General features: G+C 38.7%; 1 protein-coding gene across 1 annotated transcript in view; it reads right to left on the bottom strand.

Annotated features, from left to right (window-relative positions):
* MROH2B (maestro heat like repeat family member 2B) overlaps window positions 1-10812 on the bottom strand; it is a 56355-nt gene extending 45543 nt beyond the window's left edge. Inside the window, exons 1-6 of the mRNA XM_046671214.1 lie at window positions 10689-10812; window positions 9303-9364; window positions 7759-7869; window positions 6312-6471; window positions 5504-5602; window positions 2684-2838 (exon numbers count right to left, since the gene is read on the bottom strand). Of these exons, the coding sequence (XP_046527170.1) occupies window positions 2684-2838; window positions 5504-5602; window positions 6312-6471; window positions 7759-7869; window positions 9303-9364; window positions 10689-10812 (711 nt within the window). The remainder of the gene's footprint in view (window positions 1-2683; window positions 2839-5503; window positions 5603-6311; window positions 6472-7758; window positions 7870-9302; window positions 9365-10688) is intronic.
* Between the last annotated feature and the right edge of the window lie 7438 nt (window positions 10813-18250).

Raw genomic sequence — 18250 nt, 5'->3', positions numbered from 1 at the left:
GGCCTACATTCGCTATCTCCATTTCCTGCCTCCCATTTACCCCTCAATCCACTATAATCTGCTTTTGTTGACATCAAAAATGAGTGAGCACAAAATACAAATGCAATATATATTGATTATAAAAATTTAGAAATCACAAAAATTATGATGAAGAAGAAAACATAGTATCCATAGAACTCATAGAAAATCACTGTTTGGTGTATTTTTAATATGTTCTTTATTTATTTGATTTATTCTGAACTTTCTATTTTGTATGCATTTTAGTTTCTTAAAAATTGTCATCATTCTTTAATGTATAGTTCTATATTCTGCTTTTTCTAGCTAATATTATATGATAAGTTTTATCCGTCACCTAAATTTTTCTATTCAACAAACCTCCTCAAAATTTAGTGCCAGTAATAACAACCATTTGTTTCACTCAAGACCGTGTGCCAGCTGGATGGTGCCTCTACAAGATTTCTGTGCAATGGACATTTTTCAAGATTTTTCTAGCTTGAGCACTGTAACAATGGGCTTGTTAGATGTCTCTTTGCTTCTTGAAAATTCCTCCTTTCTTATTTTCTAACATCCATTCTGCTTGGTTCTCCTCTTCATTGAGCAGCATATTCCCAATTCTCCATCATGAGCTCTTCTCCCTTTGCCTTCTCCTTAAATATTGATGCCCCTGGAAGTCTACTTTTGGCACATCTCCACTCTGCATGCTCTTCTTGAACAACTCCATCCCAAACCATTTCCTCAGTTGTCACTTATATAGTGATGATATCCAAATCTACGTATCTGGCTTTTGCTTTTCTCTTAACACCAATCCTGAATATCCTCAAACATACTAATATCTCTACTTGAATGTCCCATGGGCATTCAAGTCAAAAAGTCTAAAATTAAATTCATTTTTTTATTGCCCTAAATGTATTATTCCCCCTATTTTTCATATCTTTTTTTTTTTTTGAGGGAGATTAGCCCTGAGCTAACATCTGCCACCAATCCTCCCCTTTTTGCTGAGGAAGACTGGCCCTGAGCTAACCTCTGTCCCATCTTCCTCTGCTTTATATGTTGGATGCCTACCACAGCATGGCTTGCCAAGCGGTCCCATGTCCACATCCAGGATCCGAACCAGTGAATCCCGGGCCACCGAAGTGGAAGGTGTGCACTTAATCGCTGTGCCACTGGGCCAGCTCAAATTTTTCATATCTTGGTTAATGGCCCCAAGATCATTCAAATTGTGTATCTAGGAGTCATCCCAGGTGCCTCTAATTCCCTCATTATAAACACCCAATTGATGCCAAGACCTCTTGATTGTATTCTTCAGCATCTGACGACTCTGATCAGTACCATTGATACTACATACTTTGATCCCCTTAGCATTTATGACCTAGAATATTTCTATAGCTTCCTAACTGATAGTCTTGTCTTAATCCACCCCTACATCCCATCCACCTTTAACATTGATGTTAGAATGATTTTTTCTGATACTCAAATCTTTGCTTAAAATCCTTTACAGGTATTTCATTTCAAAAAAAAAAAGGTCCAAGTTTCTGTGTAGCACTCAAGGCTCTTCATTGTATGGCTAAGACCAGCTTTCTGGTTTCATTTCTTTCCGCTTCTATATCTCCTTTCCTCTTCCCCCTTTCCTTTCTCCCACTGGACTAACTCAAGTGTGCATGTTATCCCATGTCCAGCCTATGCTTCAATGGGTTTTATTTCCTCGTTAGAGAATTCTCCTTCCCTGTAGTGAACAACTTCATGGCCTGCAAGCTCAGTTCCAATGTCACAGCCTTTCCAGTGCTCACTACGGGAGTTACATGCTTCTCTCTCTGTGCTCCTTTATTACTTTGTGTACCTTCTTGTCACTTGCCTAATTCCTCCTGTGGGAAATTGGGAAAGTAGTCATCAAATTTGTACTGAATTTTGTTTTCCAGGTGTCTTGAAGAAAAGACTTCTACAGGATAGCTAAAAGTTCCATGTTTGCTAATAATTTAACTACCCCAGCATGTTAAAAATTAAATGCTTTAATAACTTAAAGTATAGAAAAGAAACTGAACTAGAGAAGGCAGCTAAGTGTTAAGTATTTTATAATATAGCAAGAAAGAGATCTAAGTAGGGTAAAATTTAGCCTACTTCAAAAAATTATAGCAATTGAGCAAAACAAGGATGGGATCATACATGTGAATGCACTTTTTAATCTATCCTTTATAAGGCATTACAATATTTTGAAGCAGCCAAGTACATTCTTTAGATGTTATTTTATTTCACTGTGATATTCACAGATGCAGGCAATTTCTGCAGACTGTTGTTTTTCCTAATCAATGACTCAGCCCAAATATGGGCTATGATATTTAAGACATGAATAGCTAACATTCTATATATTTTGCTGCTTTTTTCTTGTTTATTATTATCTCCACACATTGGAATGTGAGTTCCATGAGAGTGGGGATTTTGGTCTGTTTAATCCTTGCTGTATCTCCAGCATGTGGAACAGTGTTTAGCATGCCATGGGGACTCAATAAATATTAGTTGAAGGAATGAATAAACAGTGATTTGAAATAGGAAGGAAAAAAGATTTGATAAACCTGATAAAACACAGCCCATTAACTTTCCAAAAGAACTGAGATTAACTATCCAGTCAAAAAAAAGAAAAGGGAGTTAAACCAGCATGGAAGGAGAGCTAGCTGAGGCCCCCACTCACTTTCATGGGTGAGGTCATGGGGGCCCACTTGTCCATTATATACCGGAACAGCATAAAGATCTTGTCAGACAGGCGGTTGGCATCCAGTCTGGGATAGGGGAAATCTCTCCAGTGGTTGACATACTCGTAAATGGCCTTGCTGAACTTCTCAAGGGCTGCATTTTAAAAATAACCACAGACTGAGAAAAATATAAAGATATGAAGGACCATAAAATAATTTGAGAAGAGAGTACTGGTGATCAGCAAATGGGTAATAGTTTCTATAAAGTATTATGACTGTACCAAACAAACATACAAAGTGTTCAGCCACATTAGTGAAATGTAAATTCAAACCATAATGAGATACTACTACATACTATTCAGAATGGCTAAAATTTAAAACAGTCAATTTCAAGTGCTGACAAGCCTAAAGTACAGCCTATATTTTCACATACTGCTGTTGGGAGTACAAACTGATACAAACGTTTTGGAAAACTCTTGGCACTATCTACTAAGGTTGAATATGTGTTCTCTAGGACACAGAAATTCCACTCCTAGGTATATAGTTACTAGATATGCAAACATACAGGCACTAAAAAAAAACTTGTACAAGATTGTTCATATTAGCTTTATTTTTTCTTAATGGCCTCAAACATTAAACAGTCTAAATATCTGCCAACAGGTAGAATGGGAAAATAAATTGTAGTTTAGGCACATAATAGTATACAGAGATGAAAATGCACTATAGCTACAGAAACCAACATGTATGAATCTCACAAACAGGCAAAACTAATCTTTGGTGTTAGAAGTCAGGACTGGGGTAACCCTTGGAAAGGACAGAGAGTGTGATGATTGGGATAAAAGATGAGGGGGGCTTCTGGGGTATCCCACTTATTGAGTGGAGTGGTGGTCAAATGGATAAGTTCACTTTGTAACAACTCATCAACCTGTACACTTGTGATTTGCAGGTTTTCCTGTGTCTGTCTTACTTCAATAAAATTTTAAAAACTCTTGGGCCTGCAAAAATATCATTTGGGCCACTAACCCATTTGCATTAAATGCATTAAATAATATTATTTTTTTCCTTTAGCCCTCATGCTATGCCTTTCATTAGGTAACAAAGAAAATCTGTAGTTTAGTTTTTTGAGATCTTACATTCAAAGAATACTCTGGAAAAGATTTTAAGTATCTTGGCTTTAGAGCTGGCCATTTATTGGCTCAGTCATATTCCCTCCACTCTCTTTCTGATAATCTCCTGCTAAACTTTATCGTTATCTTTTGTGCATGTGTGTGTGTGTTTTGCACTGGCCTATAAGCAACGTGAGAGAAGGGATGATGTCTTGTTCACTGATGGTATCCGAAGTAACAAACACAATATCTGCTTATTTGTTGATGATTGAATGAATGGATAGATGGATGGCTACTAAATACTATACTTCTTTCTTTAGTGGCAGTCAGGCAAAAGTTGCCTTAGGACCAAAGGGCATTTAGATAATTTTATAACACAAAGACAGAGAATTCCCTTATTCACTGCCATGATGATTTCTGATTTTATTTCCTTTTACCTTCTTGGTTGTTAATTTTGGAGATAGAAATGCTATTAGAGGCACCAAAATTTATTTGCAGGAACACAATGTTGGCTGTGATAGTAAGTAGGGAAAGAAAAAAGTTGAAAAGTGGGCTAATCTAGTATAGTTGCTCAAGTCCTTGAGTCATAGTTCAAATCTTGGCTCTGCCACATACTAGCTGTGTGAACACAGCCAAGCTGTTCAATCTTTTGAGCCTCAATTATCTCATCTGTAAAATGGAGGAAAAATGTTATTTACCTAATGGGGTTGCTGTGAGGGTTAAATGAAATAATAATCTTAAAATACCCAGGGCAGTGCCCAGGCACGTTGTAAATTCTCAGTATGTATCAGGTACAAATATTACCTTCATTGATGACAGAACAAGGAGGAAACGGGTAAATGGAATACGAAAGACTTGGTTGATAGGTAAAGAAGACATTCCTGACAGCATGGGCTTTAAAATATTTCAAAATAATAGAGTTGAGATGTTAGAAGTGAAAAGGATATTAGCAATCACTTTATTTGATATTTTTAGAGGTGAAACTGAGATTGAGAGAGGGGAGGAGTCACCTAATAGCCCAGTGGATGATCAGAGACAAGAGTCCAGGTCTCCAGACTCATCCAAGAAACCTCTCACTATGCTGGCAATGCTTTTTCATAGGAATTCCAGAGCATTTTCTTCTCTGTAGACCTTCGATTGCTGTAGATGTATTTGTTTTTGGGTAGAGGGGATTTGTGACCATAGTTTGTTTACCTGTTTTCTTTGATTTTATGATTGTTTGCATTTTGACTTGATTGTTTACTTATCATTATTACTATATTGCATTATAAAGAGATGCCAAAATTTAGCCTACTGCTAAGAGCTGGTTAAGCCCTCATAATCATCGTTGAGAAAGTGTGATCCAATTAAAAAAGGCTGGTAGGTATGGCGGCTGTATAGGATAGTGGAAAGCATATAGATTGTGTGGTCATATAAACCTAGGTTTGAATGCCACCTCCACATCTCATTGACTGAGTCACCACCTTGGGAAAATTCCTTAATTTACATGACTTTAGGTTTCTTATCTGTAAAACAGGCTAATAGTACTTACTTTGCAGAACTCCTGTGAGGACTGAGAGATAACTCCCTGCAGAGGGCCCTCCATGTGGTAGGCACTCAATAAATGGTAGCTATTATTATTAGAAAGGACATGACTAGAGTAAAAGGAAAAATAAGACATCTGCTCAATTCACAGTCTGGTCTTAACAAAGAGGAAACCACAGGGATACTCACCGACACAGAAGGCTCCCTTCATCCTTTCCTCCTCAGCCAGCCTGAGCATGGTTTGCATGGTGAGCAGAGTCATCATCATGAAGGGAATACTCTGGGACACTGCAGTGAGGGGTGCGAGAGGAGAAAGGCAATTATCATCTCACACGGGGGAGTTCTGTGACTCCTCCTCATGTCAACAGCAAGCATTTCAAGGCTGCTCAGGGGAGGCAGATGAGGTGCCGTAGAAAGATGTTCTCCTCTATGCCTTCCCTCTCATAATGCCAGGCGGTCGTGTTATGTAGAACCAGGGAGGGGTTGGCTTAAAGTAATGTACTAGCAATACAGCCACCTCTACCTGCTGTTTAGTAGCAATCACTCTTTTGAGTAATTATTGTATTAATGTTCATCCCTCCCACCAGAACTCGCCTGTATCCCCAGGGTCTAGCACAGGTAATATGTGGTTAATAAATATTTGTTAAATAAAGTGGTATAGAAACAAATCGTAAGAAACCTTTACTTCATGAAAGTGTTCAGTGGTTTGCAGAATATGCCTTGTGGAAAACGTGCTTCTGCAAACGCAAAGCCAGATGAAAGGGAAGGTGAGGGTAGGAGAGAGCCCAGCCAAACTCAACTTGAGCAGCCTGGGCTAATGGCTGGTCAACAGGCTCATCTGTGTCAAAAACAACTGCCCAAATCCATCTATCTGTGTTCTCTAGTACAGCAGAAGAGAGAGATGCTCTCCCCTCTGCTGTTTGCTCCCATTTGGGTTTTAGACAATTAGTCAGGGGTGGTTGTTTCCCAGAAAAATGTGGAGAGTATTCCTTCATACCATAGCTGGTTGCCAGTTCAGCCAGGGCAAGCACAACAAATTCATTTGGTAGCTCTAGGATCCTGAAGTTACTTTGTACTTCATACATCACAGAGTTGAAATCATGTGCAGCAAGAGACACCAAAACCTCACCAGCCAGCATTCTGATTTCTCTGAGGATCTGAGGGATAAAAGAAAATAACAATAACAGCTAGAGGAAGAGCAGAGTGAGTCTGCAGAGGGGAAATACATCATAATTGTAAGTTCTCCTAGCTTTGGAACAGAGGGAGAACAGGCTGTTACAAACTTAGGGTGTAAGCCTCTAGGTGTCAGTACCTGGGAAAGCACAGGTAATTTGAATGCACTGTAAAACTAGGTTTTAATAGGGTTCTTGTAAACTTGAGGTCAATACAGGTTTTCTTGCTAATTGATCAGGCACCATGAACATAGGATTTATGTTTTATGTTTAAGTGATATGAATTACTGTGGTTGAAAGACTGAAGGGAATGGTGAAAAGAAAATGGGGCTAGGAATCTCAAGCTTTGGGTTTTAGTATTGTCCTAACCTAATATCTCTGATGATGGAGAAATTGGGAAGGATTTCCCCTTTTAGTAATGGTCAACTAGGTAAATTTGATCAACCTTACTACTGAGGAAAATAAAAAGAACTGGACAAGATATTAAAAATATACCCATAAAAACATCAAAGATCTCACAATGTAGAGTGGAATGAATTACTGAGTTGAGATCTGGAAAAAATTGGGAATCCAGAGAGTAAGCCCTGCGTTTGAGGTTATTTTGCAACATTTTGTGAGAATAGCCAGAATTCAGGGCCAACCAATGGTGAGACCCTGGTCACCCCACCTCTCATTTTTTGGTCTAAGGCCCCCAAGGGCTGCATTTAGATGAACGTTTCAATCAGCCCTCTGTGGACTGTAGTCCAACTCTGAGTCACAAAAGTGGCCCCCCCAAAATTTCAAGCCCTGAGATTAACCATAGATTGTTAGTATCCTTGGCAGGAACACAAGGAAAAATTCCTTCTGGAAGAAAGTAACATTATCCTAGGACTCAGACTATTCCTACAAATAATTTTTCAGATACAATGATAAGTAAGCATATGAAACGATAAGAATTCACATGGGAACCAAGAAAGCTGAGTTCTAGTTGCTTGTTCTGTCAATAGATAGCTATGTTACTTTGAAAAAAAAATCTCTCCAAGCCTCGACATCCTCATCTAAAAGTGGATTGGATAATATTATCTCTAAAGTCTTTCTTCACTTTGCCTCAGTTTCCTGTGAAGGGGTAAATAATAGGTACTGTAATAATATCTAAGTTATCACGAAGAACAAATAAAAGCGATCTGTGGTCCTGGCAATGATGTAGAAAAAGCTTACGGATGTCTACATGGGTGCACCTGGGTCAACTGTTGCTGGCCTTGACACTGATTTGTCATCAAGAATCAAACTTACATTGTTGTCTCTCATGTCCTTAGAAGCATAATAAATCAACCGTTGGACAATTGCATCATCCAAGATGTCAGTATTCTGAATAACAGAAGTGAGATGACTATAAATGTCTTCCTGTGAACACACAAGGGTATACATAGAAATTTCAGTTGCAAAGCTAAAAGAATCAGATGAAGTCCAAATGAATACCACCATCAAACTAAACAATGTATCTCTGCTACACAATGGATTTTATATATCTTTACTGGGGCTTCCTGAACATGGTATACATCATTAGGAGTCAAAGCCTTATATGTAAAGCAAAGTTTATTCTGACAACTATAAACTTGACTACACTTCTAAGGCAAAATCTATTCGAAGGCAGGGGCAAACTACCTGACACATCAGTCTCTCGAAAATCACTGTTGTAGGGCACTGGGGGGAATGGAAATGGCCACCACCCTAATTGTTGCTCCTACACCAGGCAGAGACTATGGTATTAAGGAACACACTGTGATTCCCAAAGAGGCTGCTAAGCCATGCAAGCAGATCCTAAGGGAGATTTATAGGTCGTTGCTTCATTCCTGCCTTTGTGGAGAGAAAGCTGTGAATTCTTTTAGAGAGAGTTGCAGCCTCTGGGAATCGTGTGGCTTGACCAGACACTGCGTGTGAGGGCCTCTTCTAAATCTTTTAGATGGCTACATGGCCTTGGAAGGTGAGAGACTAGTGATCTGAAATCTCCATCAGCCTCAAGCTTGCTACCTTGAGGTCCTGTGCCCTTGTTCAAGGCATGAAATAACTCCCTTTGCATAAGGGATCCCAATATGCAGTCAGCGTGGAGAACCACTGGATTAAGAGAGAAAAGTATAGGGAGTGTCGTTCAACTACATCAAATAATGAATGGGAGCATAATTTTGGAATCAGACAGGCTTGCGTTTGGCTGTACTCCTGTATTCTTAGTTAGGCAGTCATGTAACTTCTCTGTGCCTCACTTTTCTTAGTTGTCAAATGGAAATAGGGATACCTACCTCATAAAGTTCTGAGGAGTGAATATAACACAATGCACTCTTGTTTGGAAAGCTTCTAGCTCTCTACCTCCTAGATAAGTGTTCAATGAAGGGTAACTATACTTATTTTACAGAAGATTGCTGAAGGCTTCAAATCCCAGAGAAAAAAGCTCTAATTGTGAAAGAGCGTTACAGACGAGAAGGGGAGATCTTTTGGGATTTTTCCCCAGAGCCCTCAAATTATACAAGAGGAGGGTCTAATCCACATGGTCGTAAGTCTGACATTCCCTCTCTTTCCACATCTGCCTGTATAAAGTTGTGGAAAGGGACATTCTTTTGCTGCTTCTAGAACTGGATACTCGGATCCCTCAAATGTTAAATATCACTGCTTGAACATTATAATGACTTCCATTATAACTGCATTTTCTGTAAAATTGAGTGTCATGTAAGAAGCCAGAGACAAAAGAGCAAGTTGAAGCAAAGAAGGATGTATATGAAATGTTACGACAACTGTATCAGAAAAAGTGAATGGGAAAGAGGTTTTTTCTCTGTTTCCCTTACCTTGCTAATATTATCTTCCTTGTTCAGTACGCTGAGAGTGAGGTTAATATCACCAAAAGTCTCTAAAATGCACAGAAAAAGAATTGAGTATGTGCAGAAACACCCTCCTGTTAATTACTATGAAATCGTTGCAAAAAGTTTTTTCTTTTTATCTCTCTCTCTCTCTTCCTCCCCCTCCTCTCTCCTTCTTTCTTTCTCCCGTTCCTTCTTGACCTTTCCCCCTCTCCTCCTTAACTGCTAGCTCTTTGATGGCAGGAACCATGTCTTATTTGTACTTCATATACTTGACATACTTGAAAAGAGCAGATGCTTAGTATGTTTTTCAAAATCTGAATTAAATTTGGAGGGGAAGATAAAAGATGCTAGATTCCTATTTATCCCTCCAGTCATGTAGGCATCACCCTATACATATATCCTCTGTTGCAAGGCTCAGCTCTCAGAATCCATAAGCTGAATCCTTTACACCCGACTTGAGCATTTGAAGGCAAGGGTGTGATGTTTATGTTTATTTCTACTTCTTCCTCAATGCCTCCTCCGTCCTCTTTTCCCACACCTTCTTTCCCTCCGTCTTCCCTTCTGGCTCTGCCAGGTCCCTCTTCTGGTCCCATGCTCATGGAATCTTGCTCTTTTCTGATAATGACCTAAATGTTTTTGACTTGCACTTTCCAGGAATGTTTGCATTTGAATAAAGCTCCCTGGAAAGCTGAAAAAAATACTTGAGTCAAAGGAATCGAGCAATTTCAGCCCACATGGTAAGTTGGTAAGAGATAATTTTGGAGGTGGTGATTTTCCACAAGCCTCCAAATCAAACAACATAGCCCCTTAGTACAGTCTTTTTCGGCAAAGCAGAAAGGCAACCATAATTGAAAATTGAGGGAAAATATTTCCAAAGGACTCTTCCAGTATTTAAGATTAAACGAGAAACTGCCTTTCTTTGTGTTGTAGCCACATTCTCCTTGGTCAGACTACACGTTTTTAAAGAAAGTAAGGCACAATCATCTGTCAGCCTCCTAGTCTATCATTGGTCCTTTACGATCAGTGTGATTTTATTTTTTGGAATAAACGGAGAGTAGAGAGAAACAATCTTACTTCAGCATAGCTTTTCATTAAACTTTAAGGCGTACAGACCTCTCACAAGGACGCACACCGTCTGCCACCCGACTTATGCATATGGTCACACAGACAAAACACCTAACTGCTCGGGATCTGATGATGCTTACCTATGGATTCCTCCATGTCCTGAGTTGTTGTTTTGGCTGTTTCAGGCTCTCTAAGAGACAGCACCTAAATATCAGTAATAGTAAGGCTAAAAAATCAAAGAAGCACGTTGGCAGTTTCTCATATAAGGTTCACATAAGGTTCTCTAGATGAAAATCCCTCCTCCACTTGATCGGCACAATGATCTGGAAGCTTCCAGCGATGGACTGCTGTTGAGGAGGATGATGCTGTATTCTACCACTATGACATTTTCTTGCTTCTGAGCTCCTGCTGACCAACAAAATGGCTGCATCTCACCGAATATTGTCCCTTTGGTGGAGACCAGAGTATCTGAGAAGGAAGCAGTTAGAGACTGGGACTCAAACCATTTTTGTAAACCAAAGGAATTCCTCTCCCTAAACTTGGGTCCATTGAGAACAAATTTGGGAATGGTTTTCAGTGGTCACTTTACTGGCCTGGTGTTGGTAAAGCCTTTATGGTGATCTTATTGATTGTTCTACTTGGTGAAAGTCAGTCACACAAACTGGGCATGCTCAGTGGACTGGAATGCCTGCCAGGGGCAGTTGAGTGGAATGTCCAACTGACAGCAGCAAAGCAAAGCCTTGCCTGGCTTCGCTCCTGCTCTCCCCATCCAACCCTCATCATTGACTTGGTCTGGATCTTGACCTCACTCAGGCTCAGGCTTTTTCTCTGACTTCATTCTCTTTGTTTTCAAATCATTTTTTATCCAGACCTCTTGGCTATAAGGCTTTCAACTTTACAGACCTAAATGGACCTTATGGACCGAAATCTGGTCCCAATGCCCTCCTAACCCTAAATCTATATGACTGCAATTTCCAGTGTATGTTTAGATCCTATGTTAATGTGGTAGGTGTTAGAGGGAGTGGGAAGGGCTCCCTAGCAGTCTATAGGTTTGGATGTGAAAAGGGCTGAATGGAGGGGCATGTGATGACTCTCAGCTGTTGCTTCTTCTCCAGCTATCTTCCTTTCATTAGCAAAGTTTATTTCAGATTCATAGGCCAAATGTTTCCAACTAAATCTCTGAATTAATTTATCATTCTTTTCATAGACAGATATTTTTTCCCTGTATTTATTATAGAGGTCCTCAGCAGGCTGGTGGTCAAGAATATTTTCAGCTTCCCAAGTAGGCATCACTATTTTCCAGAGTGTGTCCACAAGTGCCTTGTAACAGGAATCACCTGTTGTCCTTGTTTAAAATGTCCACTCCCAGGTCCACCTCAGACCTGGTAAATTAGAATGAGGGATAGTAATCTGTTTTTGTGGAGTACCCGTAGTGATTCTTAGGCTCGCTAAAGTCTGAGAAGGACTGGAGAAGATCCTTGCCCCATCACCCATTATGGGATAATTGAGAATTTAGCAGTTACGTGAAGGATGTTCACTGTGGTGGGGCAAGAACAGTAGGTGTTTCTCTCCAGCTTGGGACTCACCCATTGGAGGACAGGCCTAGAATTGGTGGGTCAGGGAGGTACTGAGGTGACGGGAGGCAGCCTGAAACTCTTAAGGTCTTACAGGGAAATAAAAACGTTGGAAATTATGTGCTCTTAGAATCTTAAAGAACAACACGCAATAGAATCAGTAGTAAGAAAGCTAGCCATTTAGGTAATTGTTATAATCAATTTCTTACTCTTTTTGTGAATGATGGCAAATGATTTTTCTGAATGTCTGTAGAGATTTCCTTGATTTCATAGAGAATAGGAAAGTTAGGAGATGATTGATTTATATTGACTTTGTAATTTATTCATCAGGGCACTCAAAACACATCTTTTGGCTAAATATTCTTTCAGATAAAGCACATTTACTCATTGATCTCTCTTTTCATACAACAATATTGCAGATAGATTAAAAAAGTCAAATTTCAAAACAGCAAATTTGCTGTCATTTTATTCCATTTTTCTGGGCCTACTTGTTGCATTTTCCTATTATTGCCCACTCTTGTCTTTACATGAGGCTAACACAATATGAGTTGGATTTCTCTGAAGCCCTAGGAACATGCTAAACACTAATTCTCAGAGCTAATAGGATGGCATGTGCTAACTAATGAAGTATTGTTTCTAGATATTTGTTTCAAGGGAGCCTAAATTCAGCTTGCTAAAGAACTAAGAGTTCTCCCTGGGTATATGGTAACCATGCCCTTTCAGTGCAACTTGTCAAATGATACTGCCCCATCCCAGGAGTGCTATGTTCCAAAGGAGGTGTTACCAGTAAGAATATTAATATGGCAGGAAAGGCAAAATATAAGGCTATGGGAGAATAGATATATGTAAAAATAATATCAAAATTTATAGAAGTTTAAATTTTTGTGTTCTTAATGGTTTTATTGTAAGTACAATTCATTTAAATTTTGACATGAATCCTTTTATTCTTTAAGTGAAATGTTAGATTTTATAAAAAATATTAAAAATAAAATTAGGCCCTGAGTTTTTTTTGAAAAAAGTCAATTTTAAAACATAAGCCTAATCCCTTATACTCTAGTATATGGAAAGGCAAGAAATATTAGACTGTAATTTCATATCGAAGGAACTATGCCTCTGTTACTAGTAGTCTCTCATTTCCCTCTTTTTCTTTTCTCTTCCTTCTTCCTTCATCCTTCCAACCTCTGCTCTTTCCTGTCTTCTTCTCTCCTCTCCTGTTCTCTAGTCTCTCTTCTTGTTCCTGCTTCTCTTACTCTTTTTTTGCTTTCTCTACTTGTAGCAAACAATAACAACAAAAAGATAATTTCCAGTATAATTCACTTTAGTTCGAGTCATCACACATTTCCTGACTTCTTGTTAGGCCAGAAGCCCCATTATAGATGTGCTCGGATGTATCATGATGAAAGAGGCCACATCCTAACCTCCAGGAATTCACAGTCTATGGGGAGAAGCCAGTCCATTGGCACAACTAACTGAAAAATGGGTCAGAGTAGTGATTGCTATGATAGAGGAGTAACAAAGAGCATGCAGGAGTTGTGAACTCTGTCCGCAGAGCACAGGGTAGCATTTGAAGCGGTCCTTGAAAGCAGAGGCAAATCTTCTAAACCCTCAGGCAGAGAAACTCATCTTCTTCCTTCTCGAAGTAGAAGACAGCAGATCCCTAATTAACTTATTTCTTCATCAGCATAAATAAGGAGCATACACAATATTATTTTCTTGATCTTTTTCTATTTACTTACCAAGATTTATATTGTTATTGTGTCGCTGCAAATATACAGTGTTCAGCTATGTTATTATGATAAAATATATATTCAAGATCCTTTTTTTCGTGCCAGGGCAGGATTCATACATGAAGTAAAAGAGGAAAGAAGAATTAGCATGAGACTTGGAGTTCAGAATCTTGAATTATATCTCAGTTCTGCTTCAAACAAGCTGCATTAATCTGGGAAAATCAGTCTCTGGACTGAGTTTGAGTTCTCAATTGCAAAAACAAGAAGATGGGGTTAGTTGACATAAAGATCATTTTCTGCACGTGGCAACTTTGTTTTCACCTTCTTGGTAACACCCAAACCATTTGTAATGTTGTTCTTAATTCCTAAACAACAAATTTATAAATGGATTTTTTGTGTTGGGACCTTTTGTGGATGGGGAAGTTCTTAGCCTCTTCCCGGAACAAACCCAGCATGGAGACTTTCTTCTTCCTTGCATTGATAACAGCGGCCAGTGATGTACGGGGAGGAGGTTGTAGAAATGCCTCTGGACTGAAGGCAAGGCAATTGTCATGGTAGACAGCAAGGTAAGATACATGAAGACACCTCAAACTTAATATAATGAACCAGCCTCAATGAATGTTTCTTGGTTAATAATCCTCAGGAGATATTAGGCATGAATTGCTAATCTGAAACGTGTGTAAACAGCAGTTACTTTTCTGTATATTAAGCATGCTGCATTTTAAAATTGAGACTATGGTTTCAAAGTCGTCTGATTAGGAATTCAGGAGGAGTTTAAGAATTTAATCTGGAGAAGGGATGAATTTATAAAATGGTTTCCCCCTCAAGTGATAGATGATTCAAGCCTCTGCAGATGAGTTAGTAATTTTCTAGCAAATTGTTTCCTAAACACGTTTCATATTAGCATTTCTAGGTTCATTACAACAGGGGGCCAGGGGAACACAGCCTGACTTTATAATTTGGAGTAGGAAGAGAAACAACGGGAGCCCTTTACCTCTGAACACCGTGCCTAGTGGCCTGGCCTCATGGGATTTGACTTTCTGGAGCTCATTTGACCTTGGCCAGAGCTTTCAGAAGGACTAAATTTTCACTGTCAGTTACCTCTTGGACGCTCAGGTCGTGTTAGTGAGAAATGAAACATCATCTTTTTGACCAGGGAATTTATCTTTGATGGTGGCTAGATAATTCAAAGTAGGATATTTTCATTATTTCACCTTTCTGTAATGAATTACTTGGGTTCTGTAACTGTCTAAATAAATAAATCTTAGAAAAAACAGTCGTCTGTGCTGTATTTTTAAGAGTTAAAAGATATTTCCATTGCCTCTGGATGGTTATCTTACATTTAGAAAGAAAAATCTTCTCCATTTTTTTTAAAAGAAAGAAACTGTCTCTGTTGTCTTTTGATTACTTTTGTAAGATTAAAAACATTTCTAATTCATGATTTTGGTGGTTTCAATGGTCTTCAGATGTGTCATAAAAATGTGCAAATTTTGGTGTTACACTGAGAATGTTTTAGAATCCTACAAATGTTCAATGAATTTTGTAAAAATAACTTATTAAATGAAACTGTTCAAAAGAATTTTAGTTAAGAAGTCATGGTAAAACTTCAAATAATAGGACCTGGCCCAGTGGTGTAGTGGTTAAATTTGTGTGCTCTGCTTCGGTGGCCCAGGGTTTGTGGGTTTGGATCCCAAGAGTGGATATACACACTGCTCATCAACCCATGCTGTGGTGGTGTCCCACATACAAAATAGAGGAAGACTGGCACAGATGTTAGCTCAGTGACAATCTTCCTCAAGCAAAAAAGAGGAAGATTGGTAACAGATGTTAGCTTAGGACCAATCTTCCTCACCAAAAAAAAAAAAAAAAAAAAGGAAAAATTCACATAATAAAATTCCTGGTTACCAGTAGCACTCAAATATGAGTAGAGATTTTTGCTGGAAAGAAGGTAAATTACAAACCCATACTCTGAACGGAGGATTGAGAAACAAAACATAACTTTCATGGCTGATCCTAGTGTTAGTATGTGTAAGTCTTTGGTGCTTCTGTGCACAGAGATGAGCACAGAAGTTCAAAAAGATGAACCTGGAAGGATGTTGCACTGAGTTATCATTAAGTTGTTGTTTTCTGTTATTTTGTGTGCATTGTTCTTGTTCTTGTTGTATTTATAACTTAACCAAAAACAGACTAACCAGACCACATCCTTCCAGCAGCATTAAGCTAATTGAGGTCATAAGAGTATGGTTTCTGATTTGGGGAGGAAATGTTCTTCCAGGATTCTTTATGAAATACTCATACCATGACATAATCAATGTAATGGTTAATTACTCAATTGTTAATTACCCACATATCAAAGTAATTGATTATATTATCTGTTGCATTTCTCTTTTGTATTACATTTTGTAAAACAATATTCCTTAAATCCTCACTCTTCTTGATAGTATACTAATTCTATAAAAGCAAATATACTGATCATTTTTTCTTGCTGTTTACAAACTAAAGTATGTAATTTCTAAGTCTATTTCTATTTATTGATTCTTTTCCTCCTCTTACTGGTCATAGTTTCCCATTTCTTTGAGTGTTTTTTTTTCCCACTGGATAGCAGACATTGTAAACGTTTTCTTGTCGGGTGTTGAATATTTTTGAGCTTTGCTCTGTCACACAGCTAAGCTACTTGGAAACAGTTGGGTCCTTTCCAAGCTCACTTTTAGGTTTTGTAAGGTGTAAGCACTGGCAGCCTTAATATGGGGCTAATTTGGCTTCACTTCTGAGATGCTATCCTTCTGAGTACTATCTGATGTCTCGTGAATTTTGACGTTTTCCACTCTGGCTGGTTGAAAATATGGATTATTCTCAGGCCTGTGTGACCTTTGGGGACTATCACTTCTGTTCTTTTAGTGTTTTCCTCAGATGCCCTCCCTATTCTGTACTCAGCTGAAGACTGGAGGGGAATGCTCCGCAGATCTCTAGAGCTTTCTCCCTTTGCAGCTCCCTCCTCTCCAGTAGTCTGCCATATAAACTCTATCCGCTTTGCCCTTCCTGGACTCCCAGCTCTGTAGCTTCAAGTCAGGGAGATCTCCAGGCTCCACCTGGTTTCCTCTGCTCTGTTCTGAGGCTTAGAAACTTTCTCTGGGAGGTCATCTTGGGCAATCACTGAGGCTAACCTCATATTCTTCCCCTCTCTCAGAGATCAATGTCCTGCATTCACTGATGTTCAATGTCTGAAAGCTGTTGTTTCTCATATTATGTCTATTGTTTTAGTTATTTTAGGTGGAGGGGTCAATCTAATCCCTGCTGCTTCATCTTTGCCAGCAGCAGGAGTCTGCCAACAGTCTTACATATGTTTATGTTGTTTCTGTCTTCTGAACTCCTGCCACCTATTTTGCTGCCAGGAACACTAGTGTGTAAGTCAGGAATACATTTCCCTGAAAAACAAAACAAAACAAAACAGAAACCCAGAAAACACTATTAACAGTGGCTTGTGTATATACAGTGTTTTATTGTTCTTATATAAAGATCCATCTGGGGACAGGTAGCCTGAAGTAAAGCAGCTGTTCACCGATCTTGTTCTGGATCCAGCCTCTTTCTCTTTTTCTGCTTTATTATCTTGAGCATGTGTTTTTGACCTCTTAGTTGCAAGATAGTTGCTATACCTCCAGACGTCATGTTTGTATTCCAAGAAGGAAAAAAGCAGAAGAGTACAAAGCTTTCTCCATGTAAGATTTTACATTTTTAATTTGAGAAGAGAAGACATCCACAGTGAATTCCATTTGCATTTTATTGGTAAGAATTTGGTCAGGTGGCCGTTCTTCACTGCATTGGAGTCTGGGAAATCATGTACTTTAGTTTCTAGGCCTCTCCAAAGAGAGAGGCAAGGGAAAAAAGGGGTTGTGAGGATCTTTTGGATAGATAGTCTAGAGTGTCTGCCAAAACAATAATCCTACTGTGTTCATTTAAGGATATACAATATTGCCAAGAGCCTAAATATGCCTAGATCTGTGGGAGCTAGACACAGTCACTTATTTCCTGTGTTTGGTAGCATTTTCCTTCTGTGTTTGTCAGTTGGCCTTATGTAAATCATGAAGATTGAATAAAAGTAAAGGCAAGATGATAAAATTAGTTTAGGGCATAAAAGATAAATTCAAATGGAGACTATATCTTGTATCATTGTCCTAATTTGTTAGCTTTACTCTGATTTGATTTGTTTATTAATCTATTTAATTCAGAAGCTCTAAAAATTATTAATTTTCCTCTGGATCACACACATAGACAGAGATATACATGTACACGTATGTTTGCACAGATGCACACACACATGAACTTTGATGTTGTTGAGATGACAAAACTTAGGATAATACATTTTTCTTGCTTAAGAAATTCCAGTGTAATGATGTACAAGTGGAATCATACTTAGATTAGATGATTAAACAGATGTTTTGGCATAAGAAGCAAGACCTCAAGGGATAGACTCTAAGCATAATTAATAATCTTTAATATGCCCTCTAAGGGACTGGGTGTGGTTAGCTTCAAGGCTTTTGTTTTTCTCCTGGGGGATTGTAAATATGAG

Source organism: Equus quagga, chromosome 9 (genome assembly GCF_021613505.1).
Source record: "Equus quagga isolate Etosha38 chromosome 9, UCLA_HA_Equagga_1.0, whole genome shotgun sequence".
NCBI lineage: Eukaryota > Metazoa > Chordata > Mammalia > Perissodactyla > Equidae > Equus > Equus quagga.
The sequence above is the reverse complement of the archived record's forward strand: the minus strand, read 5'-3'. Positions and strand labels throughout refer to the sequence as shown.